The sequence below is a fragment of the Carica papaya genome, chromosome 1 (genome assembly GCF_054855325.1).
Source record: "Carica papaya isolate Zhongbai chromosome 1, ASM5485532v1, whole genome shotgun sequence".
Lineage (NCBI taxonomy): Eukaryota > Viridiplantae > Streptophyta > Magnoliopsida > Brassicales > Caricaceae > Carica > Carica papaya.
Window position 1 is genome coordinate 24,410,375 of NC_142309.1, and position 24,814 is coordinate 24,435,188.

General features: G+C 36.4%; 5 protein-coding genes across 11 annotated transcripts; 3 read left to right on the forward strand and 2 right to left on the reverse strand.

The window, feature by feature from the left end:
- Nucleotides 1-533: 533 nt before the first annotated feature.
- On the forward strand, nucleotides 534-6,662 carry TSD2 (S-adenosyl-L-methionine-dependent methyltransferases superfamily protein). 4 transcript variants are annotated; one of them, XM_088221671.1, is made up of 10 exons: nucleotides 535-1,035; nucleotides 1,774-1,856; nucleotides 1,983-2,520; nucleotides 2,612-2,744; nucleotides 2,960-3,200; nucleotides 3,564-3,777; nucleotides 3,929-4,104; nucleotides 4,202-4,505; nucleotides 5,097-5,235; nucleotides 6,089-6,662. In XM_088221671.1, exons 2-10 carry the CDS (start codon nucleotides 1,811-1,813, stop codon nucleotides 6,245-6,247), a joined length of 1,950 nt encoding a protein of 649 aa, XP_088077797.1. In that variant the 5' UTR covers nucleotides 535-1,035; nucleotides 1,774-1,810; the 3' UTR covers nucleotides 6,248-6,662. The 4 variants fall into 4 exon arrangements, with proteins under 4 accessions (XP_088077795.1, XP_088077797.1, XP_088077794.1 ...); XM_088221670.1 differs by having other exon boundaries at nucleotides 536-1,035; nucleotides 1,803-1,856; XM_088221669.1 differs by having other exon boundaries at nucleotides 534-1,035; nucleotides 1,774-2,520.
- Nucleotides 6,663-6,797: 135 nt separating this feature from the next.
- Nucleotides 6,798-8,812, forward strand: LOC110816647 (Ubiquitin carboxyl-terminal hydrolase family protein). Its single transcript, XM_022044920.2, has one exon. It carries the CDS (start codon nucleotides 7,262-7,264, stop codon nucleotides 8,498-8,500), a length of 1,239 nt encoding a protein of 412 aa, XP_021900612.1. The 5' UTR covers nucleotides 6,798-7,261; the 3' UTR covers nucleotides 8,501-8,812.
- A 507-nt stretch (nucleotides 8,813-9,319) lies between these two features.
- LOC110816646 (Outer arm dynein light chain 1 protein) lies at nucleotides 9,320-13,060 on the reverse strand. Of its 2 annotated transcripts, none has more exons than XM_022044919.2 (5): nucleotides 12,903-13,060; nucleotides 11,971-12,398; nucleotides 10,511-11,744; nucleotides 10,274-10,420; nucleotides 9,320-10,162 (listed from the first exon to the last, which is right to left on the reverse strand). In XM_022044919.2, exons 2-5 carry the CDS (start codon nucleotides 12,022-12,024, stop codon nucleotides 9,636-9,638), a joined length of 1,962 nt encoding a protein of 653 aa, XP_021900611.1. In that variant the 5' UTR covers nucleotides 12,025-12,398; nucleotides 12,903-13,060; the 3' UTR covers nucleotides 9,320-9,635. The 2 variants fall into 2 exon arrangements, with proteins under 2 accessions (XP_021900611.1, XP_021900610.1); XM_022044918.2 differs by having other exon boundaries at nucleotides 10,274-10,423.
- Nucleotides 13,061-15,666: 2,606 nt separating this feature from the next.
- Nucleotides 15,667-19,080, forward strand: APRL4 (APR-like 4). The gene is made up of 4 exons (XM_022044921.2): nucleotides 15,667-16,256; nucleotides 17,115-17,302; nucleotides 17,388-17,512; nucleotides 18,369-19,080. Exons 1-4 carry the CDS (start codon nucleotides 16,047-16,049, stop codon nucleotides 18,818-18,820), a joined length of 975 nt encoding a protein of 324 aa, XP_021900613.1. The 5' UTR covers nucleotides 15,667-16,046; the 3' UTR covers nucleotides 18,821-19,080.
- On the reverse strand, nucleotides 17,512-24,250 carry LOC110816649 (melanoma-associated antigen G1-like protein). 3 transcript variants are annotated; one of them, XR_015821184.1, is made up of 9 exons: nucleotides 23,907-24,250; nucleotides 22,554-22,602; nucleotides 22,138-22,384; nucleotides 21,390-21,542; nucleotides 20,953-21,058; nucleotides 20,720-20,834; nucleotides 20,175-20,267; nucleotides 18,013-18,164; nucleotides 17,512-17,799 (listed from the first exon to the last, which is right to left on the reverse strand). XR_015821184.1 is itself a non-coding variant. In XM_022044922.1 (7 exons), exons 2-7 carry the CDS (start codon nucleotides 22,599-22,601, stop codon nucleotides 20,232-20,234), a joined length of 705 nt encoding a protein of 234 aa, XP_021900614.1. In that variant the 5' UTR covers nucleotide 22,602; nucleotides 23,907-24,250; the 3' UTR covers nucleotides 19,916-20,231. The 3 variants fall into 3 exon arrangements, 1 of the variants encoding a protein (XP_021900614.1); XR_002540067.2 differs by lacking the exons at nucleotides 17,512-17,799; nucleotides 18,013-18,164 and adding an exon at nucleotides 19,916-20,045; XM_022044922.1 differs by lacking the exons at nucleotides 17,512-17,799; nucleotides 18,013-18,164 and having other exon boundaries at nucleotides 19,916-20,267.
- Nucleotides 24,251-24,814: the final 564 nt, after the last annotated feature.

Consider the following 24,814-nt stretch of genomic DNA (forward strand, 5'->3'; position numbering starts at 1 on the left):
TTTGAGTCAAAGTGTAAAATGCAAATTTACCAAATTGAAAGTATTTGGAAAACTTTTTGACCTGTTTTTCTATTAAAAAATTGTAGTGGCAGTAAATAATTTTTAGATACAACTTGGATTTAAATCTTAAAAGTGAGAATCTAGCATGATATTTTCTTCTAAACGAAGGGTCGGTTGTCCGGAGTCCACTAATTTCGGGGCAAGTCAAATGTGATATATTGAATATAATCTTTATGAGTTTTCGGAGTCTATTTAAATTGCCTCCATTCTATGGATCTCAGATCTATAAATTCTATCACCATTCACACCTGCGGCGGTGGTAAAATAAATCTTTTCTTTCAGTAAAAAAAAAAAACTTACTATACCCTTTTGGTTAAAAAAAATTAACCCACTGCATTCATTCTCTCTCACCTAATATTAAATGAAGATTACTGTTAATATTAAATCTATTAATTGGGGATTTGATTTTTACGGCATTAAAATAATAATTATGAGAAGTGAGGGAGTCGACCTCTGCTGAAGAGGTAGATAACAATAGATTTAGATGTATGGCAAGCTTCTTTATTAGGAGAGTTTAGGCAGTGTAAGGGGAGAACATTGCTGCTTAAACAGAGAAGAGAGAGAGTGTGTGTATTAGAATAGAAGAAAGAAGCAGTTTTATACAGCATTTATATTTATGTGTTGTATATCCTTGTAATTCCTGTACTGGGTTCCCGAATCTCAAATCATTTCGAAACCATTCGTTTGTATTTATTTGTATACATATATAAGGGGGTAGTTTCCAGCTCTCCCTTTACCTGTTTCGAGATTGAATCGACACGATATCTACGGCAGCTTCAGTCTCTTGCCGGGTATCGAAGTTGGAGATAGATAGGTAGTTAGATAGAGAGATAGAGTAGGAGAGAGGGTGTAATCGGAGCTTGAAGAAGAAGAGAATCACGAGAAGAACAGCTGGTCTGTAGAGCCGAGAGAACCTATTCATGAATTACCGCTGATTTTCCGGGAATCCTTGCTCTCTATCTCTGAACCAACAAGGTAGTGTTTTATTTTCCTACTGTTTTCTTACTTTACCTTCGCTGCGTTTTCTTTTGTTTTATTGCTACCCTTTGCTGGATTTGCCTGTTTTGGATTTGATTTAGTTCACCTTAGTCCCTTGGTGGATTGATCTAAGATGGGTTTCAGCTCAAATTTTCTTTATTTTGTTTAGATTTTTAGTTTCAGTTCAACTCACTGAACTGAAATGGTTTTCAATGGCGATCAAGTGGTCCTTAATTTCGCTTCGACCTCCAGAAACTCAGTGGAAGTAATTCAGATGTTCTATTAGTATACAACTATATAAATTTTTGCTTGCCCTCTTTATTTTTCTGCGAATCTCCATTTCTTTTCCTTTTCTCCCCTTTTCTAGTTTTAGTCATGAGTTCTTCAAGCTAATAAGGTATCTTCTTATCCTTATTTTCGTTGTTATATTTATTTTCTTCATCAGTTCATTTCGTTCAAGGTTTTTGGATCTACTGATTGGCATTATTGGGAACCAATGTTATCTTGGTACTAACAGTTATTTCCTTAATTATTTTTTACTTGCTTGACCCAACAACACTTGTTACTTTCGCTTAATCTTTCCTTTCTTTGAGCTGATTGACAATGATTTTAATCTTTAATTCTTTATAGTGAAAAATATTTTTGTGCTGGTGTATTTCTGAGATATGGGTATTAATAAGTGAACAAATCTTTCTCTTTTTACGACGAACTTCATTGTGGCACTTATTTTATCAGTTCATTGCGCTCAAACTTGGAATTTCCAGGTTAGAAGATGTCCATGCCGCTGCAGCGAGGTGCGTCTGGGATACGAATCTCAGGTAATAGCCATGATTTATGGGATTCCCAAATGAAGGATAGAACAGAAAAGGAAGATCTAAATAGAAACCGGTCACCTGATAATGGCTACTTGGCCCTGAGGTTTCCTTTTCGATTTCTCTTATCAGATAACTCATCTTCCAAATATGGTATTACCGAGAATGGTTTTATATCCGATTCTTTCGCTGCTGGAACACCAAGGAGTCGCCAAAAACTCACAATGCTACTTCTGAAGATCAGTTTAATTATGATCGTGATTCTTGCACTTACTGGATCCTTTTGGTGGACAATATCCATTTCAACAACATCTAGAGGTCACATATATCACAACTACAGGAGGCTACAGGAGCAACTTGTTTCGGATTTGTGGGATATTGGGGAGCTCTCTCTTGGTCCTTCAAGATTGAAGGAGCTGGAGTACTGTTCTGCAGAGTCAGAAAATTATGTTCCTTGCTTTAATGTTTCAGAGAATCTTGCTCTGGGTTATTCAGATGGTAATGAGTATGACCGGCATTGTGAACATGGCTCAAGACAAAATTGCTTAGTTCTAGCACCGGCAAATTATAGGATTCCTCTTAGGTGGCCGACTGGGCGAGATGTCATTTGGGTTGCAAATGTTAAAATTACTGCTCAGGAGGTGCTTTCCTCTGGCAGCTTGACCAAGAGGTGAGTCTTGCTAGCCAACTTTCTCGTCAGCTTTCATGGTTCACGTCTTTTGTGTTTGACATGTTTCCTTCACGCTTTCTTGTGGTTGTAGAATGATGATGTTGGAGGAGGAGCAGATTTCCTTCCGTTCTGCCTCTCTCATGTTTGATGGGGTTGAAGACTACTCACATCAAATTGCTGAAATGATTGGCCTGAGAAATGAATCCAATTTCATACAAGCTGGTGTAAGTGGACATTAAACTCCTTCGGAAACAGATATGCTGCACATATTCAGTTCCACTGTTAAGATTGTAGATGCCCTATACCTTATGTTGTCTTCTCCAAACATTTCTGTACCGATAGTTTGGAGGATTTTTTAATTAGTATTTCAAATTGTTACACTTGGATACCATCATATCTTATTTCTCCATCGCTTAGGTTTCGCTAATTCCTTTTACAGGTTAGAACAATCTTGGATATAGGGTGTGGTTATGGAAGTTTTGGGGCACATCTCTTCTCCAAACAGCTACTTACCATGTGCATTGCAAACTATGAGGCCTCAGGCAGTCAAGTTCAACTAACTCTTGAAAGGGGTCTTCCTGCAATGATTGGTTCTTTTACTTCAAAGCAGTTGCCATATCCTTCTCTTTCCTTTGATATGTTGCACTGTGCACGATGCGGAATTGATTGGGATCGGAAAGGTATCGGCTAAAAATTAGTGAAAAATGCAACTTTTGAATTACCCAATGTGCATGGTCATATCCATTATAGATATATGAACTTGCTAGTTGTTGTACATAGGTTGTCAGCTAGTCAAAAGTAGTCTGATATTTATATCCTTATGAATGTGGTAAATTGGGAGTTCTACAATAAGAGAAAATGTTAAGCATGTATTCTGAAAGTGGATACTCTTTCGAGGTTTTGAAGGGTGTTGTTTTTTGTGGTCTTCTGTTTTAAATTCCCACAATAAATAATTACAATGGGTTGTGGAAAGTTGATATTTTCCTTTCCATATCTTGCCTGCTTTAATAATTTAATGCTAATGTATATGATATGTGGTGCAGATGGCATTCTCTTAATTGAAGTTGATAGAGTTTTGAAGCCTGGTGGATACTTTGTCTGGACGTCACCCCTCACCAATGCCCGTAACAAGGAAAATCTGAAAAAATGGAACTTCATACGTGATTATGCAGCAAACCTCTGTTGGGAAATGTTGTCGCAGCAAGATGAGACTGTTGTATGGAAAAAGACTAGCAAAACAAGTTGTTATAGTTCTCGGTGAGTCAACAAACATGGTTATCATTTATATTCTCTTAAGAATCTTTTGGAATACTGTGGTAAAAGATACACATAAATCGTGATCAAATGACCTTTTTTGTCCTGAGATTTATAGTTAAACAATTATGGTTCCAATGGTTTGTGTATATAGGAAGCCTGGTGCAGGCCCTTCTACGTGCAGTAAGGGGCAGGATGTTGAATCTCCATATTATCGACCTCTCCAAGCCTGTATAGGAGGAACACATAGCCGTCGATGGATTCCTATTGAAGCAAGGAGGACCTGGCCTTCTAGAGCTAACTTGAACAAGAATGAATTAGCATTATATGGTTAGTTTTCTTTTCATAATTATCTCAGTCAGTGAGGATAACAGATTCCCCATTTCTTGTCCCTGTAGAATATGCTAATTCTGTCATATCTTCTCAGGTCTGCATCCAGAAGAAATTAGTGAGGACACAGAAAACTGGAAAACAGCAGTTCATAATTATTGGTCTCTTCTTTCTCCGTTGATATTCTCAGATCATCCTAAGAGACCTGGTGATGAGGATCCTTCACCACCTTATAATATGCTTAGAAATGTTCTAGACATGAATTCTCGCTTCGGTGGTCTTAATTCTGCATTGTTTGAACAAGGGAAATCTGTTTGGGTCATGAATGTAGTCCCAACAAGTGGACCCAACTACCTACCTTTGATCCTTGATAGGGGCTTTGTTGGTGTACTGCATGATTGGTAATTCCACGTACCTAGCCTCTTTTGTAACTTGTCCTCAAGCTTTTTCCATGTTAGAACCTCATCTTTTTTCGTCATATACTTTGTTGTTATTCCCCTTTGAATATAGACATGTCTGACTTGTATAAACTGAAACAATCTGCCTTATTCATTTCCTTACCTGCATGAGAGATATAAAATTCATCTGATCAGAAAAGAGTTCATGTAATTTTGAAAATGCCATATGGACATTCTTCACTGTAAAAAATTAGGAACCAACTTCAGCATAGAATGAAATCAAAATATGCTGCATGCTGTTCATTACCCTGTTCTTCCGTAAATTTAAATCTTAATTATTTAAAGAATAAAATTATATGGAATAAAACTTTTATGCTACTGGTTTGTGAATAAGTGGGATTTTGTCTTTCACTTGATTGTATGCACAAAGTAATACTTTTGGTCACTAGTGGTTGATTTGAAAATTTTATAACTTTACTCTTGACTTAATATGCTAATCTCTAGATATCTTATGATCTTTGATTACCTATTATTTTTTTTTTTTTTGAGGTGTCTTTGACTACTTACTGATTGTATCATCTTTATCCTTTTTAGGTGTGAAGCATTTCCAACATATCCTAGAAGTTATGATATGGTACATGCTGAAGGACTTCTATCCCTCGAGACAGGACAGCATCGCAGGTGCACCATGCTGGATATGTTCACTGAGATTGATCGCTTACTTCGGCCCGAGGTATGTGATAGTGAAATGTTCAGATATCCCGTAATCTGATCTTTTGCATGCTGCCTATTGTTCTTAAAATGAAATGCTCTCCCCAGCTTCTGCTGTCTAATTCAGGCGGAGATGGTCTGTGCTGATAAACTTGAATAATTATGAGCAACTATACTTATGTTTGTAAAGTAGTGACTAGCACAGAAATATTAAGGCTTGGTATTTGGCAACCATCACTATGAATTTAGCTTCTGTTTAGGCTTGACTGGATTTATTGTTTGCTTTTGTCCTCATCCATCTTTTTGGATTTCTTTTCGGGTGAGGGTGTTAATTCTATGAATGCTTTGATGCAACAACCCTTTATCTGATATTAAGCTTTTTCCCCTCTGAACAGTTATAAGTTAATCCCAAGCACCAGTTTGGTAGAATTCATTTTCCAAACAAAAAAATCAGAATAGCTTGATCTTCTACTTGTTCCCAGCATATTATGGAGTTTTTGTATCCGCAATTTGTCGTAAGAAGAGGATAGGGTCTCATGTTATATTCACATGATAGGCTTAGATAATTGATTAATGATCCAATACTGCAATCTCGTTCCTGCTAAGGATGTGCTTTGTGACTGTACATTGGTAGTGGATCCTGGGTTGGATTTTTTTTTTTTGAGGCTAGGTGATTGAATGTTATCCAAAACTTGTCTGTAGTTCTTATAGTCCCCCAGAATGGTCATGCTTTACTACTGATGTTCAGATATTTTAGGCATTGTCAACTGAGTGATGCCCTAAATCTTTCTTGAACCAGTAGGAATGTGCTGTGTTAGGTGGTGCTTTGAGTTGCTTGGTTATGTATGTTGTTCTGATGTCAATGGCTTGTGCAGGGTTGGGTAATAATCCGTGACACAGCACCTCTAATTGAATCAGCAAGAGCTCTAACAGCACGGTTGAAATGGGATGCACGTGTAATGGAAATCGAAAGTAACAGTGATGAGAGACTCCTTATCTGTCAGAAACCTTTCTTAAAGAAGCAAGCAAGCTAATTATGCATTCTTCAGGGAAGATAAAAAATGTCAATCATGGTATTCAAATTCATTTTGTGGATGTTAACTTAGTCACATATCATAAAGCTCCACCCAAAAGGGGGAGAAAGATAAATTTTGAACAGAAAGAAGAAGCCAGATAAAAAAAAAAAAAAACAGAGGAAGAGGAAAGAAATGAGAGTATCGGTGGGACCAACCACAACACCTATGGAGCCGTAAGGCGTACGTAGGGCCATGTAATTACTCAGATGGAGATACCCTGCGAGCCAGAATTATAGGATCAAATTTCATTTTCCATGTTATGTCTCATTATAACCAGCATACATCACATGATTCAGATTGTGAAGATGTTTACAGAATAAGCAGTGTTATTTGCTCTAGTGTATAAAAAAATTGCTTGGTACATTCATGTTGATTTAATGCTTCATTTTTTTGGGTTTCTTTCTTCCAATGCCAGATTTGAGTCATTTATGTTTCTCAGTGATGCATATTCAGTGCCGTTTCTATCTGTGCTGTCCCGAAACGGGTTAGACACAGGAATCGATTACTCTATAAAATTTTCTATTTCATCTTTACTTTTGGAATGCCTTGGCAGAGACCCCCTGGTTTTTGAGCCAGTAATTGTAGTCTTGCATCTGTAAAGTAGAATAGTGGCATGTTTTGTTTGCCCAAGCGAAAAAGGATGGGCATGGTTAAGGGTTTGTTGTTCTTATATTATTCCTTAAATATCACAATTTTTATTTGCAATCCTGAATATTATGGATCAATTTTCTTTAACTTACTTTCTTATTTATTTTATATTGTGTAAATAATATTAAGTTTTAATAAATTTATTACTTTCTTTAATAAGTTTATTGTTATTATTTTTCTTGACATGGTAAGTGATAGGCCACAACCTACCACACAGTTGATTCGATTGTTTTTATTTTTACTATTTTTAAATGAGAAGGAAGCCATTTTATTCAGGTATAAATACGAACCCAGATTAAAGGAGAACCGCAGTTCATTCGCACTATGGCTTGGCGCCTATTTCTCTCCAAAATGTCGAAACCCAAACATCTTCTGCTCCTAACCACGCCTAATTTCCAAAACCCTAATCACGACCCTGCAAAACCAATACCATCCATTTTCTTTTTCACTTCCCAATTCTCTACCTCATTTCTTGTTACTAAGATACCCAAGAAGTTCAAGAAGAAGCGCAAGAAGCCCGACTCACCCCGGACCAAACTCGTGCAGCCTGATTCTTCCAGGATCCTCCACCTGGAGTCCATCGTGGAACGCGATTCCCACTTTCGCTTCCTCACCCGATCCAAAGAATTTCTCTCCAAGCAGCCCCAACACGTCCTCCGCCTCGATGACGCCGGAAAGCTTTATCGGGAGCTGGGATTTCCTCGCGGCCGTAAGGTATCGCGCTTTATCCAACGCCACCCGCTCATATTCCAAATTTACCGCCATACTGACGGGAAGATGTGGCTCGGCTTCACTGATTTCATGGAGGAATTGCTGGACGAAGAGAACTCTATCATGGACTCCATGGAGCGAGATAGGGTCACCAAGGTCCGCAAATTGCTGATGATGTCCAAGGATAAACGGATTCCTTTGAGCAAGATATACCATACCAGGTTGTTGTTCGGAATTCCCGAGGATTTCAGGGACCGAATCGCGAAATACCCCGATTATTTCCGGGTCACCGTTAGGGATGACGGAAAGAGGATGCTTGAGTTAGTGAATTGGGATCAGGGTTTGGCAGTAAGTGAACTGGAGAGGCAGTTCATAGTGGATGAGGACGAGGCCAAGAAGGCTTTCAAGTTTCCAATGAAATATGGAAAGGATTTGGGATTGGAGGATGGCGATATGAGGAAGCTGAATTTGTTGAACACGCTGCCGTTGGTTTCTCCATATTCGGATGGTTGGAAGTTGGATATTTGGAGTTTGGACGCAGAGAAGTACAGAGTGGGGGTTTTGCATGAGTTCTTGAGCTTGACATTGGAGAAGAAAGCATCTATACACCATATTGTGGAGTTTAAAAAGGAATTTAGCTTGACCAAGCATACTTACCAGCTGCTTAAGAAGCAACCAAGGACGTTTTATTTGGCTGGGACGGAGATGAACTGGGTGGTTTTCTTGAAAAATGCTTACAATGAAAATGGAGTTTTGATTCATAAGGATCCGCAGGTAGTTTTCAATGAGAAGCTGTGTAATTATGCGGACATGCAGAAAATGGAGATGGCTTCTGGTTTTAGGAAAATATGATTTCAAGATTCAACATTTTTAGCAGAGGATTAAGGGGATGAAGATGAATTTCCCAATCTATATGCGTAAGCTATCTGTATTGGGGATGAGGGAGAACGTAGGGGATGAAGATCAATTCTTCCAATCTATATGTGGAAGGTATCTTGACCTGACCCATGACATAATTGAACCTTGTTTTTTCCTCTGAAAGATTTTTGTATTATGTGTATGATTGAAGTTGCTAATAGTTAATTTATCAGAGAGAAAGAAGTGGATTATTGTTACCTGAAGCGAGTTTTTCCTTTTCATGAGATAATCAATTGATTTTTCTCCTGTTGCTATTGTAGTTATACAGGCAAACGACAGTTTCATCTCCCGCAGTTCGTATTATTACAATTCAAAATGTGTTATTTATTTTCTGATAGTTCATTTCTTTGACTAAACAGAATAATTTTTCATAAAATAAGATGATAACCCAAAATCAGTTTATGGGTTTCCCCTAAACTAAGCTTGCCATTTTTCTTATTTCTTTCTTGATTTAAAACCAATGGAGTTGGGTTTTATTACTTTAGCTAATCTTACTTCTCCAATTAGAGACCTGTTTGACCATTTCTCTTGATATCCAAAGAATGATGAGATTGCGATCAAGACAATTTAACATTGAAAAAGAAATATCACTTCAAGGCTTATAGACTTCCCAAGTACCAGAAGACCCTTTTTAGACTTTCATACGATATGTTCAATTGCCAAAAGCTATCAAGTAGCCCTCGTACCAGAGCCGTCCTTAAAACGGTTTGTACAGTGACCTATATGAACTTAGGTATTGCATGCGAACCATAATAACAGAAATACACAGATAAAAAATTCAATGAAATCCGAAAAGTACTTTACAGATTTGCAGTTTCTTGCAACCATAAAACGAATTCTTTGTGAAATTCTACTGCATGATATCATAATGGAACTCTACTGCATGGCATCACACCCTAGAACGTGGAAAAGTAATGAAACCAATTCAGAAAGGAAGAGAAACCGATCAAAATAAGAACCTTGGAAATGGTCACGCGAGAACAAAAAGTTAACAGAGGAAACACACTTTCTGACAGAAACAAAATTAGGAAGAACAAAGATGGATTGCAATAGATGATGAATGGTCGACTTAATGTGATGAAGAAGCCCGTGCAGCAGATGGCACGGTCTTTTGGGTGAACTGATGGTGAGTTCGGGTCTTTGACCTGTGCCTGGTTCTCTGCCCAACACTCGGGCTTCTCCTGTGCCCGCCAGAGGAGCTTGATGCACCTTGGATCCCTCTCCGAATTGTTTTTCTTCGAGAGCTCAATGCACTGTTCCCAAGGGCAGCTTTTGCCACACTATCGGTTAGCACCTCCCTAGCTCTTTGTGGTTTAATAGGCTGCTTGTTTAAGTACACAAGTTTTGAGAGGAGACTGCAAACTGCCTTGCGGAGCTGATCGTCACTGATGTTGCTCTGAATAGGATTTCCCAAGAGATTGAGAGCTAGCAATGAATTGTAGTTGGCAACAAGCTGGCCTAGAGCTTTTGTGGTCGTTATCTTGTTGAAGCTGAGGTCAAGAACTGTTAGCTTCAAGAGTCTATGCAAACCCTCAACATCGCTGATCTTGTTCCCAGCAAGATAGAGTTCCTTGATCAGTGTACAGTTCGACAACCCTAATGTTGATTAAAGCCCAGATGGCATGTTTAGGATTATGCACAGAAGAGCTGAAGAAATAAAAAGTGTTTATCCAAGATCATAGAAACAATGTTTCTAAAGACAATTACCTTGCCCAATTCGAGAAATACGGTTGTAGCTGAGATCAAGTACTCGCAACCTGTTAAGTTCTCTGAGGCCTTCAATGGTGCTGATCTTGTTTCTTGACAAGTTGAGTACGTGAAGACCCTTTGGCAGGTACCCTGGAGTAATCCGGACTGCTAAAAAAACAAGGAGCCAACTATTTAACTCATTACTAATTTTGTCTTTGATGAACTATCACTTTCTTTTCTTGTAAAAGATCATACCTATAAAGTTGTTTGACAAGTTGACAGATCTGAGGCTGGAGAAACATGACATGATAGGCATTGCTCTTAAGCCTATGCCTGAAATATGAGCCACAGTTGAGGAAGAATTTAGTGACTGGATGATGCTATTTGCATGCACAATCTCCTCTGAAATGTTTAGATCAGGATGCTGAATGGAAGAAGAGGCTCTGTCTCTTGCCACCGATTTGCCAGCATCTGGCGATGGAGGAAAATTAAGGCCTCTGTCATTCTCATCCTCATTTTCAGCTGGAGGTGGGTTCTGCATGCTGAGATCTCTCACCCACTCATCCACTCTTGTCAAGGAGGATGATTCTGCTGAAAAAGCAACCCAATGGTTCTGGGGCCATAAACTAGAAGATGCACCATGGAAACCTCCCCAGCTCTGCTTGTCATTGTAGTGGTTATTGTAGCCCTTGTTCAAGGATTCTTCTGTAAATGATCCAGGTGATCCCGTCTTGCCCAATTTCATCTCTCGATTTGGCTCAAGTGTGTCTGAACAGTACCCACTTTGCTGGTTCAAGGCAGCTGTAGGAAGTGGTTGTGGTTTTGGAGGATGAGAATTGTGCAGGTTTCGGTGACTCCAGAGGAACAACTTCCACCAGAGTCTCCTACTCCTAGAGGGCAAAACTTGGCTTGACGAATGCTTCTTTAAAATAACTCGATCCGCACTCCAATGGGTCATCACCGACCTAGGACTGCCCAGATCAAAATTGTCCCTCATCCTCGTAGATAATTCCTGCAGTTCATCAAATGACTGTGACTTTGAAGGAGGCAAACTTCTGGCTACCTTTCTCAGGACCTCCCTTGTCTCTAGATTAGAGCATGAACGCTTAAGCTTCGGAGAAGCCCAGAACGTAGCCTTCCCGGTACCTGGGTCACTAAGATGTCCAGCTTGCGTCCTGTCAACATCCTTCTCACTGCACTCAGCTCCCTTCACATAATTTTCACTCACCTTGAATTCAAAAGAATCGGAGTTTCTAGCTTTCAAGTCAGACTCCACTTCGCCTGAATCATTAGCTATATGTGCTTGGAGATTAAAGTCAGAGAAGTCCCTCTTCATTGAGAGGTTCTCTTCATGTTCATCTTCTCCATCATATGCCCTCTCGGTTGCTTCAGGTGCGAGTGGACTCTCAAAAGGTTGCACCTGGTTTTCAAGTGTAATCTGCAGGGTTCTTCGCTCTTTTCGACCCTCGTGAACACGTTTATGGTCTCCCTGAAAGCAAAAGAATGAAAGTCAATGAAGTAAGCGAATTCATGAGGTACGAACACATTGCAAACAATGGGATTTAGCATATATTGCTTCAGTTCTACTAACTTGGAATGAGATTTCAATATTTTCATGATTGAAGCAAGTAATAAGACTAAAGATTTTCAATTTAATCATATGAAAAAAGTTCATTTGCCTCAAAGATGCCCTAAATCTGAGAATATATGCGTACCTTGACTTGCTTCTTCCCCCTTCTCACGAAGCCGCAGCAACTGAATTTTGCCATTTCAGAACAAAGCTATAATCCGAATTCCTGAAATTCAGAAACTGCTAAGCCTTATTTTGTTTTTTTTTTTCTTCTTCTTGAGCTTGTTCTGCTGCTGCTCGCATCTCGAACGACTACTAAATTGAGCTCTAGCGCCGATGGATTCTTTGAGGGGAAAAAGGTCACATCGGGTAAGATTGGATTAAAAGTTAGCCATAATCAATGGGAAGGCGCCAAACCAGTGACTGCGAGCAATATGAAGGTGAAAATAGACGGGAAAACGAGGGAACAAGGCCTGATAGGGCTTCCGGAGATTTGGCTAGAAAGTCGGCCAGAGTTGTATTCCCAGCAGCTTCTCTGTAGAAGCTTCACATCAGCTATCCCCAATTCCACTCCTGGAGACGATAACAAGAAGACGAACATCGGCACTCGTAAGAAAATTTCAAAAACCTTTCACAAAGCAAAGTTATATATTTTCCTTCCTAGTCAAATTTTCGATTATCATCTAACTTCATTGTTTTAAACGAGATTTAAACAAAGCTTTGTAGGAGAAAACAAGAGAAATCTGCATGAGGTTTCTCTGTTCCCAATCAATCCAATGCGTATCCAACTCAATAGCCGTGAGTCAACATGACCTTGCATACACAGCTCCGGCAAAACGTCGCAAGTAAAGAATTCGCCAAATATACAGGACATTAACATTACAGTGAAACCATGACAGACAAACGAGATAAATATAGACGCATACAGATTTAGATAAAAGAAAACGAAAACAAAAGAAGAAAATAATTAGAGCTAATCAGATGGAGGAGGTTCATTATTCTCTGATTCCGTGAAACGCAGGCACAAAAACATAAAACGGTTATAGGATTGGAGGCTAGATTGTAAGACGAAGCTACCTGTTGAAGACGGAGTGTCGTAGTTTGTGGGGGGGGGGGGGGGGGGGGGTGTAGCCCAAGAATGTTTCTCTGCGGCCAGAGAGATGGAGGAGGTGATGGTTGTTGGAGTAGAAGATGGAATACATACATTTATGTAAAGAGCAAATGGGTAAAAGACATACGCGCAAGAAACACGGTGCATTCATTTTGCATTTGGTCATTTTGGTTTATTGTTGATTAAAATGGTAAATTATAATTTTAAATTTATTATTTTTATTATCTTTCTGATGTTTTATAGTTCATTATGTATTTTCATTAACGTAACAGTTTTAATTTAAAATAAATTTAATATTTTTTTTAATTAGAAGTCAAAACCTAGTGAGTTGAACCCGCCCCCTCTAAGCGGCTTGTTTGGATTTTTGTCACGTTATCACAAATATTTATTTTTTTACATGAAGATTTTATAACAATGTGGTGGGCCACACCCACATCTGTTGTGCCACATGCTGTGTTCTCGGGTGGTAGCCCACTGGGTCCTACTACAGAATCTCTTTCCTTTGCGATCCTAATTTTTTTTGGTGTTTTTCCAATCGGAAAAAATGATTATATTTTTACGACATGTATAATGTACTTGTACCAATTTAAAAGGGGTATGGGGTTGGCCGTCCAACCAATGAGTGGACGTATTTTCTAGATAAATTAAGCAAGCATAAATGCAAATTAACTCCCAACATTATTCTCCATTACGAAAATCTCTTTGAAGATTATGACAAAAATCGTATGTGGTCATGTCATGTTATCAAAATAAATTTAGATTTAATATCATGATAATTTTATTATTTGATTAGGACCTCAAAAATATTTATTAATAAAATTAAAAAAATATTATATAATACATATAAATTTATTTAAGATACTAATAAGTAATTCATTAATTTGTAAGTTAATTTTATTTTTTTAAAAAGATTGTAATAATTTTTCTGTCAAATACTCCAGTTATAATTTCAATAATTCGTATGGGTTAATTTCAAAAGATTTTCATTAATTACAAGATGTCTTGATTTATGGCCTTTTAATTTAAATATTGATTTTCTGTAAAAGAATATATGATTTTATGAAACTTTTTAACAGTAAATATTTATTTAAGTAATGGCACATGATGAATATGATATGATAATAGTATAGGGTATTGGACATGATATAACATGAGATGACTATGATGTTTGGCTAAACACGTGTCACCAGCACCGCCGTGTATCTCCGTGACGTGTTTGGCTCATCTATTAATTTATTTTTTTTCTTCTTTTTTGCTTTTTCCAAATTGGAATCTGATACATGAGATAGATAATTCGCGTCGCCTAGTTTCAGTTAAATTCATAAATGAGTACTGCTGTTTTTTAATCGGCATAATTTCTTATTAATTAATTTATGACGAAATAATTAATTGTTTTACGAAGTCTTCACTAATTAATTTCAATTTTCATTTCTTAAATTTATATGTATTTTATTTGCAAAATTTTTAGTTATTAATAAAAAAATAAAGAAATTAATGACAGAATTTTCAAATATTATTAAACTAGAACTCGTATTGGACTCAGAAAAAATAATAAACATAATTATATAGTAAATGAAAATTAATTATTATTTTTTTGAAATATTGTTTTTTCATTTGATACTACATTTTAATTTTGATCTACTTTGCATTTTATTTAAGAAAGTGATTATCTTAATAATTGAAAGTGGAAGATTTAGGTGGTCTCAATTATTGAAATTCTTCATTTATTTGTCTTCCCGGTGCAACAACTGCTGATAACTTTTGAGAGAGATGATAAAAAAAAAAAAAAAAAAAATTATTATTGAAATTGAAAAGATTCCAATTTCCGCATATATATATATATATATACGAAATTTTTGTAAGATATCAGAAATTAATTTATTTTAAAATAATTTTTGTTTAATTTTATATTAAAAAGTTTAAGGCAAAAGAAGAAAACAATATATATATATATATGTACGCCTCTTGGGGTGACTGAGGAGCTGTTAGGGAGAAAAGGCCAAGGCTAAGTGGCCAACGGAGCTCCGTCGTCGTGCAATTTACGCCCGTAGGTACCCCTCAAGTACACAACTAGTACAGATCTCTCTTTTTTTTTTTTTCAGGTAGTTTCTGTCTGTACTGTATTTAAACCGACAAAATTGAATATATTTTTTGAAATAAATAACAGTAATAAAAATAATTCACAAGAAAACCTACTTATCAGAATAAATTTGAACTTTTAATTTAAATTACTTGTATAAATTTGAATATAAAGTTTAGATAGGAGACGGATACAAATTTTGAGCCATTAATAGTTTCAGATTTGAATAGTTGTGTGACCGATTGATAATTTCAGGTTATTCAAAGCCCAATTTCGGATCCAAGTAGTTGGCTAATTTCAGATTCTGAAAAGCCCACATGGTAAGCGTCAAATGTCAGCTAACAGCCTCCTCGGCTCCAATTATAAATAATATTATATATTTTCTGCAAATTTTATATTTTTTAATTGACTAATTATGATAAGCGTGATATATAAGAGAAATTAAATTAAAAAACGAAACAATTTATAGTAGATTATTATAGTTAAATGATAGATCTAATGAAATTATCTTTGTTATTTTTTTTAATTAATTAAAAAAATATAATTAACATTTATTTTATTTTTCAAAAAAATTTCAATGGTCAATCCCTTAATTATTATATTTTATATTCGTTATTGTACGACTTTACGACGATCCATCGTTTGTCTCCCCCTTCATTCATTGCTATCCTTCTCTTCCCCGCCCTCTCCTAAAACCAGAAAATAAATAAATACACACACACACACACATATATATATATTATATTATATTCAATAATTTTACTATAATCAACAAAAACCTATATATTATGTACATGTAAATATCGTCTTCCTCTATCCCAAAAACCCTCATTTGCTTCTTCGCTTGTTTTTAGTTCCTGTCTGACATAAATCCCCAAACAATCAAAAACCCATAGACGGCCATAAAGGATAACATTTTTGCACCTCCTAAAAATGTTCTGTTTATTCTTATCTTCAAATATTTGATTTTTTCTTCTCACTTTTTTGCTCGAGTGTCGATTTTCCGTGATTGGCTTGGGTGGTTTTGTTGATGGGGACGAGGGCATGGGAAACGGGGGTGGTGATGCTGGCGTTATTGTGGGCGAGGCTAACGTGCGCCGCCTTAGTATACTCCGCTAGGGTTCCGTTTTGTTCCGTTGAGCCTGCTGTGGAATCGATCTTAGGGTTTCGTGATCGGTACTACTGTTTCCTACACGAGGCTGCTACTGATGGATCTCCCAATATTATTGCTGTTACCGAGGTAAGATAAAATTCATCGGATTTCCCCTTTGTTTGGAAGTTGAGATTTTTAATTGCTGTTTTGTGAGTTTTCTGGGTGATTTTAGTTTGTTTGTTGTAAATACTGTCCAAGGATCGAAAACTAGTAGCTTACGGAGTTTGTTTTAGCCAATTTGATTCTAATGTAGACTGTTTCTGAACTTAGCACTTGGAGTGGTTTGTGTTAGAAATTAGGTGAAGAACATAAGCGATTGCGCATGTTTGAACAAGCATGTTAGCGATTGCTTAGTTATGTCGTATTCAAGAAATGGAGGAATTTGCTAGCAAAAAGAACGGATAAATTCTCTTGACTAGTCAATTTATTATCATTAAGTAGAACGTAATTCCAATAGGGTTTGTCCCTGCGTTTTCCAGGTTCAGACTTGAAAACAGACATGCCCACAAGGTGGTATTGGTGGAATGCTGATTGGAACGAAATTCTTGGTTTATGGATTGTTTGTTTTGTTGTTAGTATGGCTTTGTTTGTCAGGAGACTTCATAACGATGTAATCTCCTACTTTGCTGTTAGAACACTAAAATTTTCATGTAAAAGTAAAGAAAAGTATAGTTATGGAGGAAAAAGAAAAGTACCCGCTATAGGAACTAGTGATGGTTTTGTTAAGTTTTAAAAATTATTTTACTGGCATTTTAGCTTTTCGGCAGATGCAATTTTTTTATTAGATAGAACCATCTTTCTTGTTGGATAACTGTGGAGATTTTTGTTGAATTGTGCATGGTAGAAATGGGAAGAATAGCCTCGAAGTTAAAATAACTAAACTGAAAAGTTGCTTTCATTTTATAACTAATTGAATTTTAATGAAGTGACTTTTCTACTTTGAAGGGAAATGAGGTCTCGCTACAGAAGGCACTGAATATGGTACACAAGAGCAGTCATGAATATGTGGCTGTGCTCTTCTATGCATCTTGGTGCCCTTTCTCTAGGTCTTTTAGACCATGTTTCTCTGTCATCTCTTCTTTGTATCCCTCCATCCCTCATTTTGCTATTGAAGAGTCAGCCGTAAGGCCAAGGTCTGCAAATGAATCCATCTTCTTATGTTCTTATATTTGACATATATCATTGGTTTTTGATCCTTACACCACCTGATCTTTGCAGCATACTCTCTAAGTATGGAGTTCATGGGTTTCCAACTCTATTCCTTTTGAATTCTACAATGCGTGTGCGTTATCATGGCTCTCGAACTCTTGGTTCATTAGTTGCTTTTTACAGTGATGTTACTGGTAAGAGCTTTCTTCTTTGTGCTTTCCTGCTGTGGTTTATTCTTTTGAACTCATTTTTAGCTGATTCTGATTGAGAATGAGATGAAGCTTTCAAATTTCTTGAACATCAGCATTTATCATCTTCTAGTGAGTAATTTGTTCAATGTTCCTTTACCTCGATAGTGTCTCGCTGAAAAATGACTAATTGCCACTTGTCCCTCTTTGGTTTCGTCTAGTTAGATTCAAGGTGGATTCTACATGTGGTTCCTACTGCTTCTTTTTAGTCTTAATTGAAGTTGCATCCACATCTGTGTGATATATGCATGCCAACATAAACTATATGAAAAAAGGTGCAAGTGTTTGTATTTAAATATGTAAGTAAATATATAGGTTACTAGATATTTGTGTATCTATGCATGCTAACATAAACTATATGAAAAAAGGTGCAAGTGTTTGTATTTAAATATGTAAGTAAATATATAGGTTACTAGATATTTGTGTATCTATGCATGCGATTATACCTGAATGGTGCACCATATTTGCTCTCACATTCAGAAATGCATCTACTTGAGCTCTCTCTTTTGTTATACTGTAAACACTGAAAGAGCTGCTTAGTCAAGCTCTCCGTTCTTGTTGGTGCACATAAACCCCTATGTTAATTAGGGACCTGAACCTGCAAGAGAGGCCTCCCGAATGTCAATGTTGGGAAACAGGTGAGTGACCAGTGAGCCAGGGCTCTGGGTCTAATCAAACCCTTGGTCAGGCGAAGTGATAGTAATTGTTTTATCTACAGTATGTTACTACTATTATCTTATTGAAGAAAATTCTCTCATTAGGATAAAAAAAAGGATATAATGAATTCGGTGCTTGGCTCTAGGTATTAAGACTCCATCACTGGACAAAACATCCTTGGAGAAAATTGGACACTCATCGAATATAGAGAAGCACGATAACATTGACCTGGAAAGCTGCCCGTTCTCGTGGGCAAGATCCCCAGAGAATTTGTTTTGCCAAGAGACATACTTGGCTCTGGCTACAATGTTTGTGCTGTTGAGACTACTATACCTATTATGTCCTACTCTGCTAGCCCTTGCTCAGTTCACTTGGAGGTGGATCGTCCAAAATGTTAGACTGGATAGTTTGTTGGAGCATCCCGTGGCTTTTCTGAATAGAGCAATACAGTTGCTCAACTCTCTGAAGGAACCTTGTAAGAGAAGCAATCTGCAGGAAGGAGCAATGAATGCCAAAGCGTGGGCTTCTAAATCTCTTGCTACCGTTTCAATTGGGGATGCAAGCACAAGCAGGGTTGCATCTGGTGAATGCCGGTGACCAACTATCTCCCCAAAATGGGAAGGGAGATGATATTCCTTTGAGAGGTCTGGCCGCACAGGCCACTAATCACAAAGTTCTTTTTCGGCAAGAATTTCCTTGGTAAGGAGTTTGGGATACAATGATGGCAATGAAAGCAAAATAACATTGTATCCTGAGGTTGTAGTAATTGATTTTTCTATGTCTATATGGTTTAGAGAACAATTAGTTTTATTTTTCAAACTCCAGGTGGATCCAAATATACGGTTGTCATTTTGCTCGACTGTGCCCCTTTTTCCTGTCCTTTGGTTTGGTTCAGTAGCTTCTTAATTATGTATCTCTCGGAATTACTTGTTATATTTCTGCAGGCCCAGATGGGGGTGTGTCATAAATTCAGACAGAGCGGGGAAATTCCAGTGAAATTTTTAAGAGAAATGTCAAATGTATAAAAATTTGTGAAAAGAATTATACAATCACATTTGTCTGATATACGGTGTCTAGTTTTCCTGTTATATCAGCTTGTAAGTAGTTTTTCTTTTTGCATAAAAGCTGTACAGTTTATACGTGTAACCTTATGTAGGAGAGTGTGTTTGGTTTGACCTTGGTATACAATTATATTAAAATATATTCGGTCTAATAATTAAAGTTTATAATTAAATACTATCATACACAAAGAAATAGGTATAATTTTGAATATATGTTTTTGTATAAAAATAAATTTATTTAAAATCATTAATTATAAGAATTTAGTTTAATTATCATTTACATATCTTATTATTAAATATTATTACATACGATGCATATGTTACTCACTAAACAACGATCATAGTAACAACGTAAATTTCAATGCACGTTTTTCATATAAATAAATTAAAGCATCATGTAAATTAAGAAAATACGAATTATCATGTGCTGACATGACTAGACATGTAACACTAATATGATACTAAAACATCAAAGCGGCAAAGATTAACGAATTAATTATACAATATGAAATTTCGAAATATATAGTTTAGTTTTTATACAAAAAATATTTATAACAATTCAAATGACACAGTATGCATGTAAATCAAATTAGATAATTTATAAAACAGATGTAACTATTTTAACAAAAGCTAAGTCGGGAATTTTGCTTATAACTTCATGAACTGATTATAGTTCTTTGTTCTGAATGCGAAAACACCTCCCGTTGCTCTCTGAAGCTAAAAAATTCATGGCATATAGCAGTTCCATTTTGTTCTAAATCCTACAATAATACAAGTTAAAGATATGTAGCACTATATGGCATAGAGCTGCTTTTAGCAAATATCACTTGTTCACAATAATGCAATTGCTCAAAATCTCATCAAGTGAATTTCGTGTCAGCACCTCTTACCAGAAGAAAAACTAAGCATCCGATATGAGCTACTAAGCTTTCCTTCTTGTCATCAGGCTATACCTCCACTGAAGTTTGATCTTTCTTCACGATCTGACAAGAAAAATTTCTTTACATGATACCTCTCACCTCATAATTTCACTGGCAAGACGATAATATAATGTCTAACGTATCTTAGCATTGGAAATGTCAAATAACTTTTCAAATTTCCCAAAAAATGCTATTTCTAACATTGAGATTGATAAGAGGGATTAGAAATCAAGCAAGTATCCAGCAAACATGCAGGGGCCCCTTTCATGCTAATAGTTTCAAACATTCAGTAAGTTAAAATAATGCCCAATATCCTTCTCTATTTCGGTAAGTGATAAAAGATGAACAACAATATAGAAAATGCATGACAATCATTTCAAACACATTTCCTTGTCAAAGAGTAGTAACATCTTCCATATTTCCATTTCACGATGATTCAAAGAACATAATTAGATGTAATCAGTAACGGGACAGAAGCACGGTAGATACTTGTGAATCTACTCGATATTTAGTACCTGTGATATGTATTCTTTAATCGTCTCCCGAACTTGTCCATCTAGAGCTCTCTCAGCTAACTCATAAAACAATGTATTACCTTCAGGGCCATTGACCTTTTCCTTCTGCAAATACCTATCAGATAAAGAGGTATATGAGGGCTTATACATAAGTTGAGTCCTCATTGATTAGGCACGATGAGGGATTAGATATGACGAGATATATTTATCCCTTCTAGATAGATAGTCCTAACCTTTGCTGTACTAGTGTCTCCAATGCCTGCTTGCAGCTCCCAAAGACCAAATGGTTTTCATCATTTTCATGGAGTCCCAAACGTCTCAAGTGATGCCAAAGGTTTTCTATGGGAAAAGGCAGGTTTTTGTCATCTTAGAACTTGGGAAAAGGCAGGTTTTCCCCCCCTCTCTCATTTTTTCTCTTTTGGTGGTGAAATCCAACTTAAAAATAACCTCCTAAAAGAGGAAGGACACTATTCTGTATTTTGAGGGATAAATTTAAAAATTAGTGTAAAAGCATAAGGCTTTACTGCAAACGTGGTGGAGCTATATAAAACCAATGTCAGATTTGACAAAGAGATTATATCAACAGAAAACCAGTTTAGATCGAGAACTCATGGGTTTAAACATTTTGGTCGGAAGACTACTATAGTCTAATAGATAACCAGAAACGTACCTTCTGGGATTTTACCTCCCGCAATGTGCACGATACTAAGTATAACAAAACTGAACCCAGTCAGATGAGCTGTATTTACATCCTCAACATATTTTCCATACACCTCAGCAGATAACTGACTTCTGATAATGTAGGATTTTGCATCACTAGTGACTATAAGGTTAGAAAAATAATTAGAGCCAAAATAAAGGAGTTAAATCAATGAATGTGCTAGAATTGTGCACAAACAACCTACATTCTTAAGAGTGTTCCAAAGGAAAGAAAAAGCCATTGGCATCCAGAAATAATGGATTGTGATTAGCAATCTTCATATCATTCCCATGCAGCAGACCCATGTAACTAATCCATAGGTGAGGGCAAAACTAATAACCTCTACCATGATCAGTAGTAAGCAATATCTGCATGACATACCAAAACCAAGACTTTGCCAAAAGTACTTAAGTCGGATAGACATTCTCAGGATGAATCATATTTAATGCTACATGATATACATAACACATTGTTTATCCAGTATCAAGGATTCAAAGGGATGCTGCATCACTAATTTTAGAAATATTATATTTTAAAACACCTTCCTCATCCCAGAGTAAAAATTTTGCCAATTCAAATGCATTGATGCATGGCTTACAAAAGAGCACAATACTAGAATTGCAGAGAGTTTCTTTCAACCAAGAGGAACTGAGCTCAGGTTTGAAGTACCATGCAAATATTTAGAGCCATAAAATTGATAAGGCAATATGCTTCTTACTTTGTTGTGAAGGCCGTCCCTGATTCACAGATGAAGGCCGAGCTCTTTGAAGTTCTATCAAGTCATAGCCAAAAATGCTAGAAAGCTTCTCCTTGGCCTCATTAATCACATAAGCAGGAAGGTTACGCTGACGATAATTCTTAGTGACTATTTGAGTGAGCTCATCCCTCTTAATTGGGCATCCTGAGTTCTGGTGGATTTTAAACAGGATATACCGTATCGTTTCTGCAACAAGTTTGTCCTTTTCCTATTGACAAGAACAATCATTTTCTAATAGAAACTGGCAAAAAAAAAAGACACTAACAAGTAACAACGAACCAGAAAGAAAGAATCCACCATTTTCTAGGAACAAACCAGCATAAAGACACTAACAAGTAAGAAGAAACCAGAAAGAAAAAAGTAATAAGAGTGTGAACCTCTTTTGAAAGATCAAATTGAGAGAGATCTTCACCTGCATTGGCCATCCTGCAATTAAAAAATATCTCCAAATTTAGAAAGAGATAACAGCGAAGCATAGATTTCTTTCAACAGCAAGAAACATTCTCAATCTTTTTGCTTCAATATAAGTGAGAAAATATCAAAAGCCCTTGAAGCAACATTAAGAGGGGGAAGAAGCTGAACCTAGTCAGGGAAAAGCAAAATTTCAAGTAACCGAATCTCCACTACAATGACAAAAGATGGTTGAAGACAAGGAACATTCTGTCCTTACTGAAAAGAATTTTCCCTCCCTGCCCAACTCCCTACAGTTTTCATTCCTTGCCCCCATCCCCATCTGTTTGGGGCCGAGATTACTTGTCAGGGAAGTGATAAGTGATGATTTGATAAGTAATTATTGAATAAGTGATGATTGAATATTTGGCATGTGTAGTGGCCGAGCCAACGTTCAAATTATGGGAGCAGCATAACCTCTGATTCTGACATTTTCTAAACACGTTCCCCTCATCTATATATATATGTATATATCTATATATGTATTTTCATATGTATATGATAAAGCCCCGAAGGACCAGCAGAATATCCAGAAGGAGAGCACGTGCAGAAGAGGATTGAATGAAAAAAACAGAAAACGTGAAGAAATGGGATGGACGCAGATTGTATAGCCGTTGCGTAGAATCAGTCAAAGTATTATCTTTTTGCTTTTCAATTTCTGTAAACTGCTCCCTAGCTAGTCGGGAATAACAGTTGAATTTTGTGTATTTAAACTTCATTCATCAGCAATAAGAATTCATCATTGAATTGCAAAAAATCTGTGATTTCTTCTCACTCAAAAGAGAAAATCTTATCTAAATTTATAGGTTTCTGACTGGGACCTAGCAGAAAGTTTCTTTCTTTTTTCTTCAGTAAAAAATTATTATTATTATTTTTATAACATTTTAACGTTTAAAATTACATTAGACACTAAAAAATAATTTGAAGTAAATATTCATATTGCTTCATGCAGATACAATAAAAATATTCAACTATATAAGCGCAGCAAAAGCATTCGATTGTTTAAATACAAATTTAACAAGAATATTTAAGTTATTCCAAACATCAAATGCTTAAAATACTGAAGAACATTATAGTTCGCACTAGTTATACAAGTTAATCAATTATGAACATATTTTCTTTCAGATTCTGAATTTCTAGATAAGTATGGTAGATTGTTTATGAAAAGACACCTTTTTTTCCCCTCATAATTTCATTCTTTTCCTGATGGTTTACGAGAAATTTAACTTGAAAACACAATTGACACTGCTAAAAATTTAAGAGTGAAGTCTCCGTTTTACCAGATCTATATCGGAGAAAGAGCGCGGCACGGCAGCCTTTAGGGTTGCAGGGGCACGATGGTGGTCTGGAATCTTGTTGGTGGGGCTGCAAGAGTGGCGCGGCAAGTGTAGATTGTGGGCTACATCGGCATCGAGTTGAAGACTGTTACAAAGTAAGATAGAGCGGCTACCAGGTGCACGAGCGGGTAGAGAATGGCGGACAGTGATTTACGGTCGCCACCGACTCAACAAACAGGAGATACTCGAGAGAATCTGTGAAGAGTAACTCTGAGATGAAATGCAGAAATGGAAAATGGCGGTCGAGTAGGGAACAGGAGGGGCTTAATACTGTAATATAACATTTTCTGGGGGGGACGTTCACAATAAATAAAAACTGCACTGTGGGCCGCCGGGTTCCATAGTACTAAAACCGGAAATTCCAAGTCTTTCCGGCGTTTTTAAATGGGCCCGCCTGGTTCTATAGTTGAGCCTGACTGAGCCGAACAACACAGGCCTTTTGTTTACAAATTCACACTTAATACTAAAAAGTATAATAAAAAATAATATGATATATATATTTTTTTTGGGTGAAATTTAAGCAATGCATATTCCACATTTTCTAGAATATCAATTTATATTAATTTAATAATTTATTTTTCATTTTTAAATTAAATCTAAATTTACGAAAAGTATAAAATTTATATATTTTCTTTTCAATTTATTTTTATAAAAGTATTTTTTTTTTTATAAACTTAACTAATTTCCATTTTTAATCCAACTTTCTTTTACTTTTTCTCTTTTGCTATTTTCTTATTATGTTAAAAAAGGAGAAGAAGGTAGTTTTATTTAAAATTCAACAAATAGATGGACAAAAGGAAAAGTGGTGCCCACTCATGTCACTATCAATGAAACAATCAAACAAAAAGTCC

Excerpts from the sequence above, each read along its gene's own strand:
- TSD2 (XM_088221669.1), top strand. The coding sequence starts at position 1,811 with ATGTCCATGCCGCTGCAGCGAGGTGCGTCTGGGATACGAATCTCAGGT. Across the intron at positions 4,105-4,201 it reads GAATGAATTAGCATTATATG|GTCTGCATCCAGAAGAAATT; the intron begins GTTAGTTTTCTT and ends ATATCTTCTCAG. Across the intron at positions 4,506-5,096 it reads GTTGGTGTACTGCATGATTG|GTGTGAAGCATTTCCAACAT; the intron begins GTAATTCCACGT and ends TATCCTTTTTAG.
- LOC110816647 (XM_022044920.2), top strand. The coding sequence starts at position 7,262 with ATGGCTTGGCGCCTATTTCTCTCCAAAATGTCGAAACCCAAACATCTT.
- LOC110816646 (XM_022044918.2), bottom strand. The coding sequence starts at position 12,024 with ATGGCAAAATTCAGTTGCTGCGGCTTCGTGAGAAGGGGGAAGAAGCAA. Across the intron at positions 11,745-11,970 it reads GGGGGAAGAAGCAAGTCAAG|GGAGACCATAAACGTGTTCA; the intron begins GTACGCATATAT and ends TTTTGCTTTCAG. Across the intron at positions 10,424-10,510 it reads CTTGTCAAACAACTTTATAG|CAGTCCGGATTACTCCAGGG; the intron begins GTATGATCTTTT and ends TTGTTTTTTTAG.
- APRL4 (XM_022044921.2), top strand. The coding sequence starts at position 16,047 with ATGGGGACGAGGGCATGGGAAACGGGGGTGGTGATGCTGGCGTTATTG. Across the intron at positions 16,257-17,114 it reads ATATTATTGCTGTTACCGAG|GGAAATGAGGTCTCGCTACA; the intron begins GTAAGATAAAAT and ends TCTACTTTGAAG. Across the intron at positions 17,513-18,368 it reads TTTTTACAGTGATGTTACTG|GTATTAAGACTCCATCACTG; the intron begins GTAAGAGCTTTC and ends GCTTGGCTCTAG.
- LOC110816649 (XM_022044922.1), bottom strand. The coding sequence starts at position 22,601 with ATGGCCAATGCAGGTGAAGATCTCTCTCAATTTGATCTTTCAAAAGAG. Across the intron at positions 22,385-22,553 it reads AATTTGATCTTTCAAAAGAG|GAAAAGGACAAACTTGTTGC; the intron begins GTTCACACTCTT and ends TCTTGTCAATAG. Across the intron at positions 21,543-22,137 it reads GGGACGGCCTTCACAACAAA|TCACTAGTGATGCAAAATCC; the intron begins GTAAGAAGCATA and ends CTAACCTTATAG.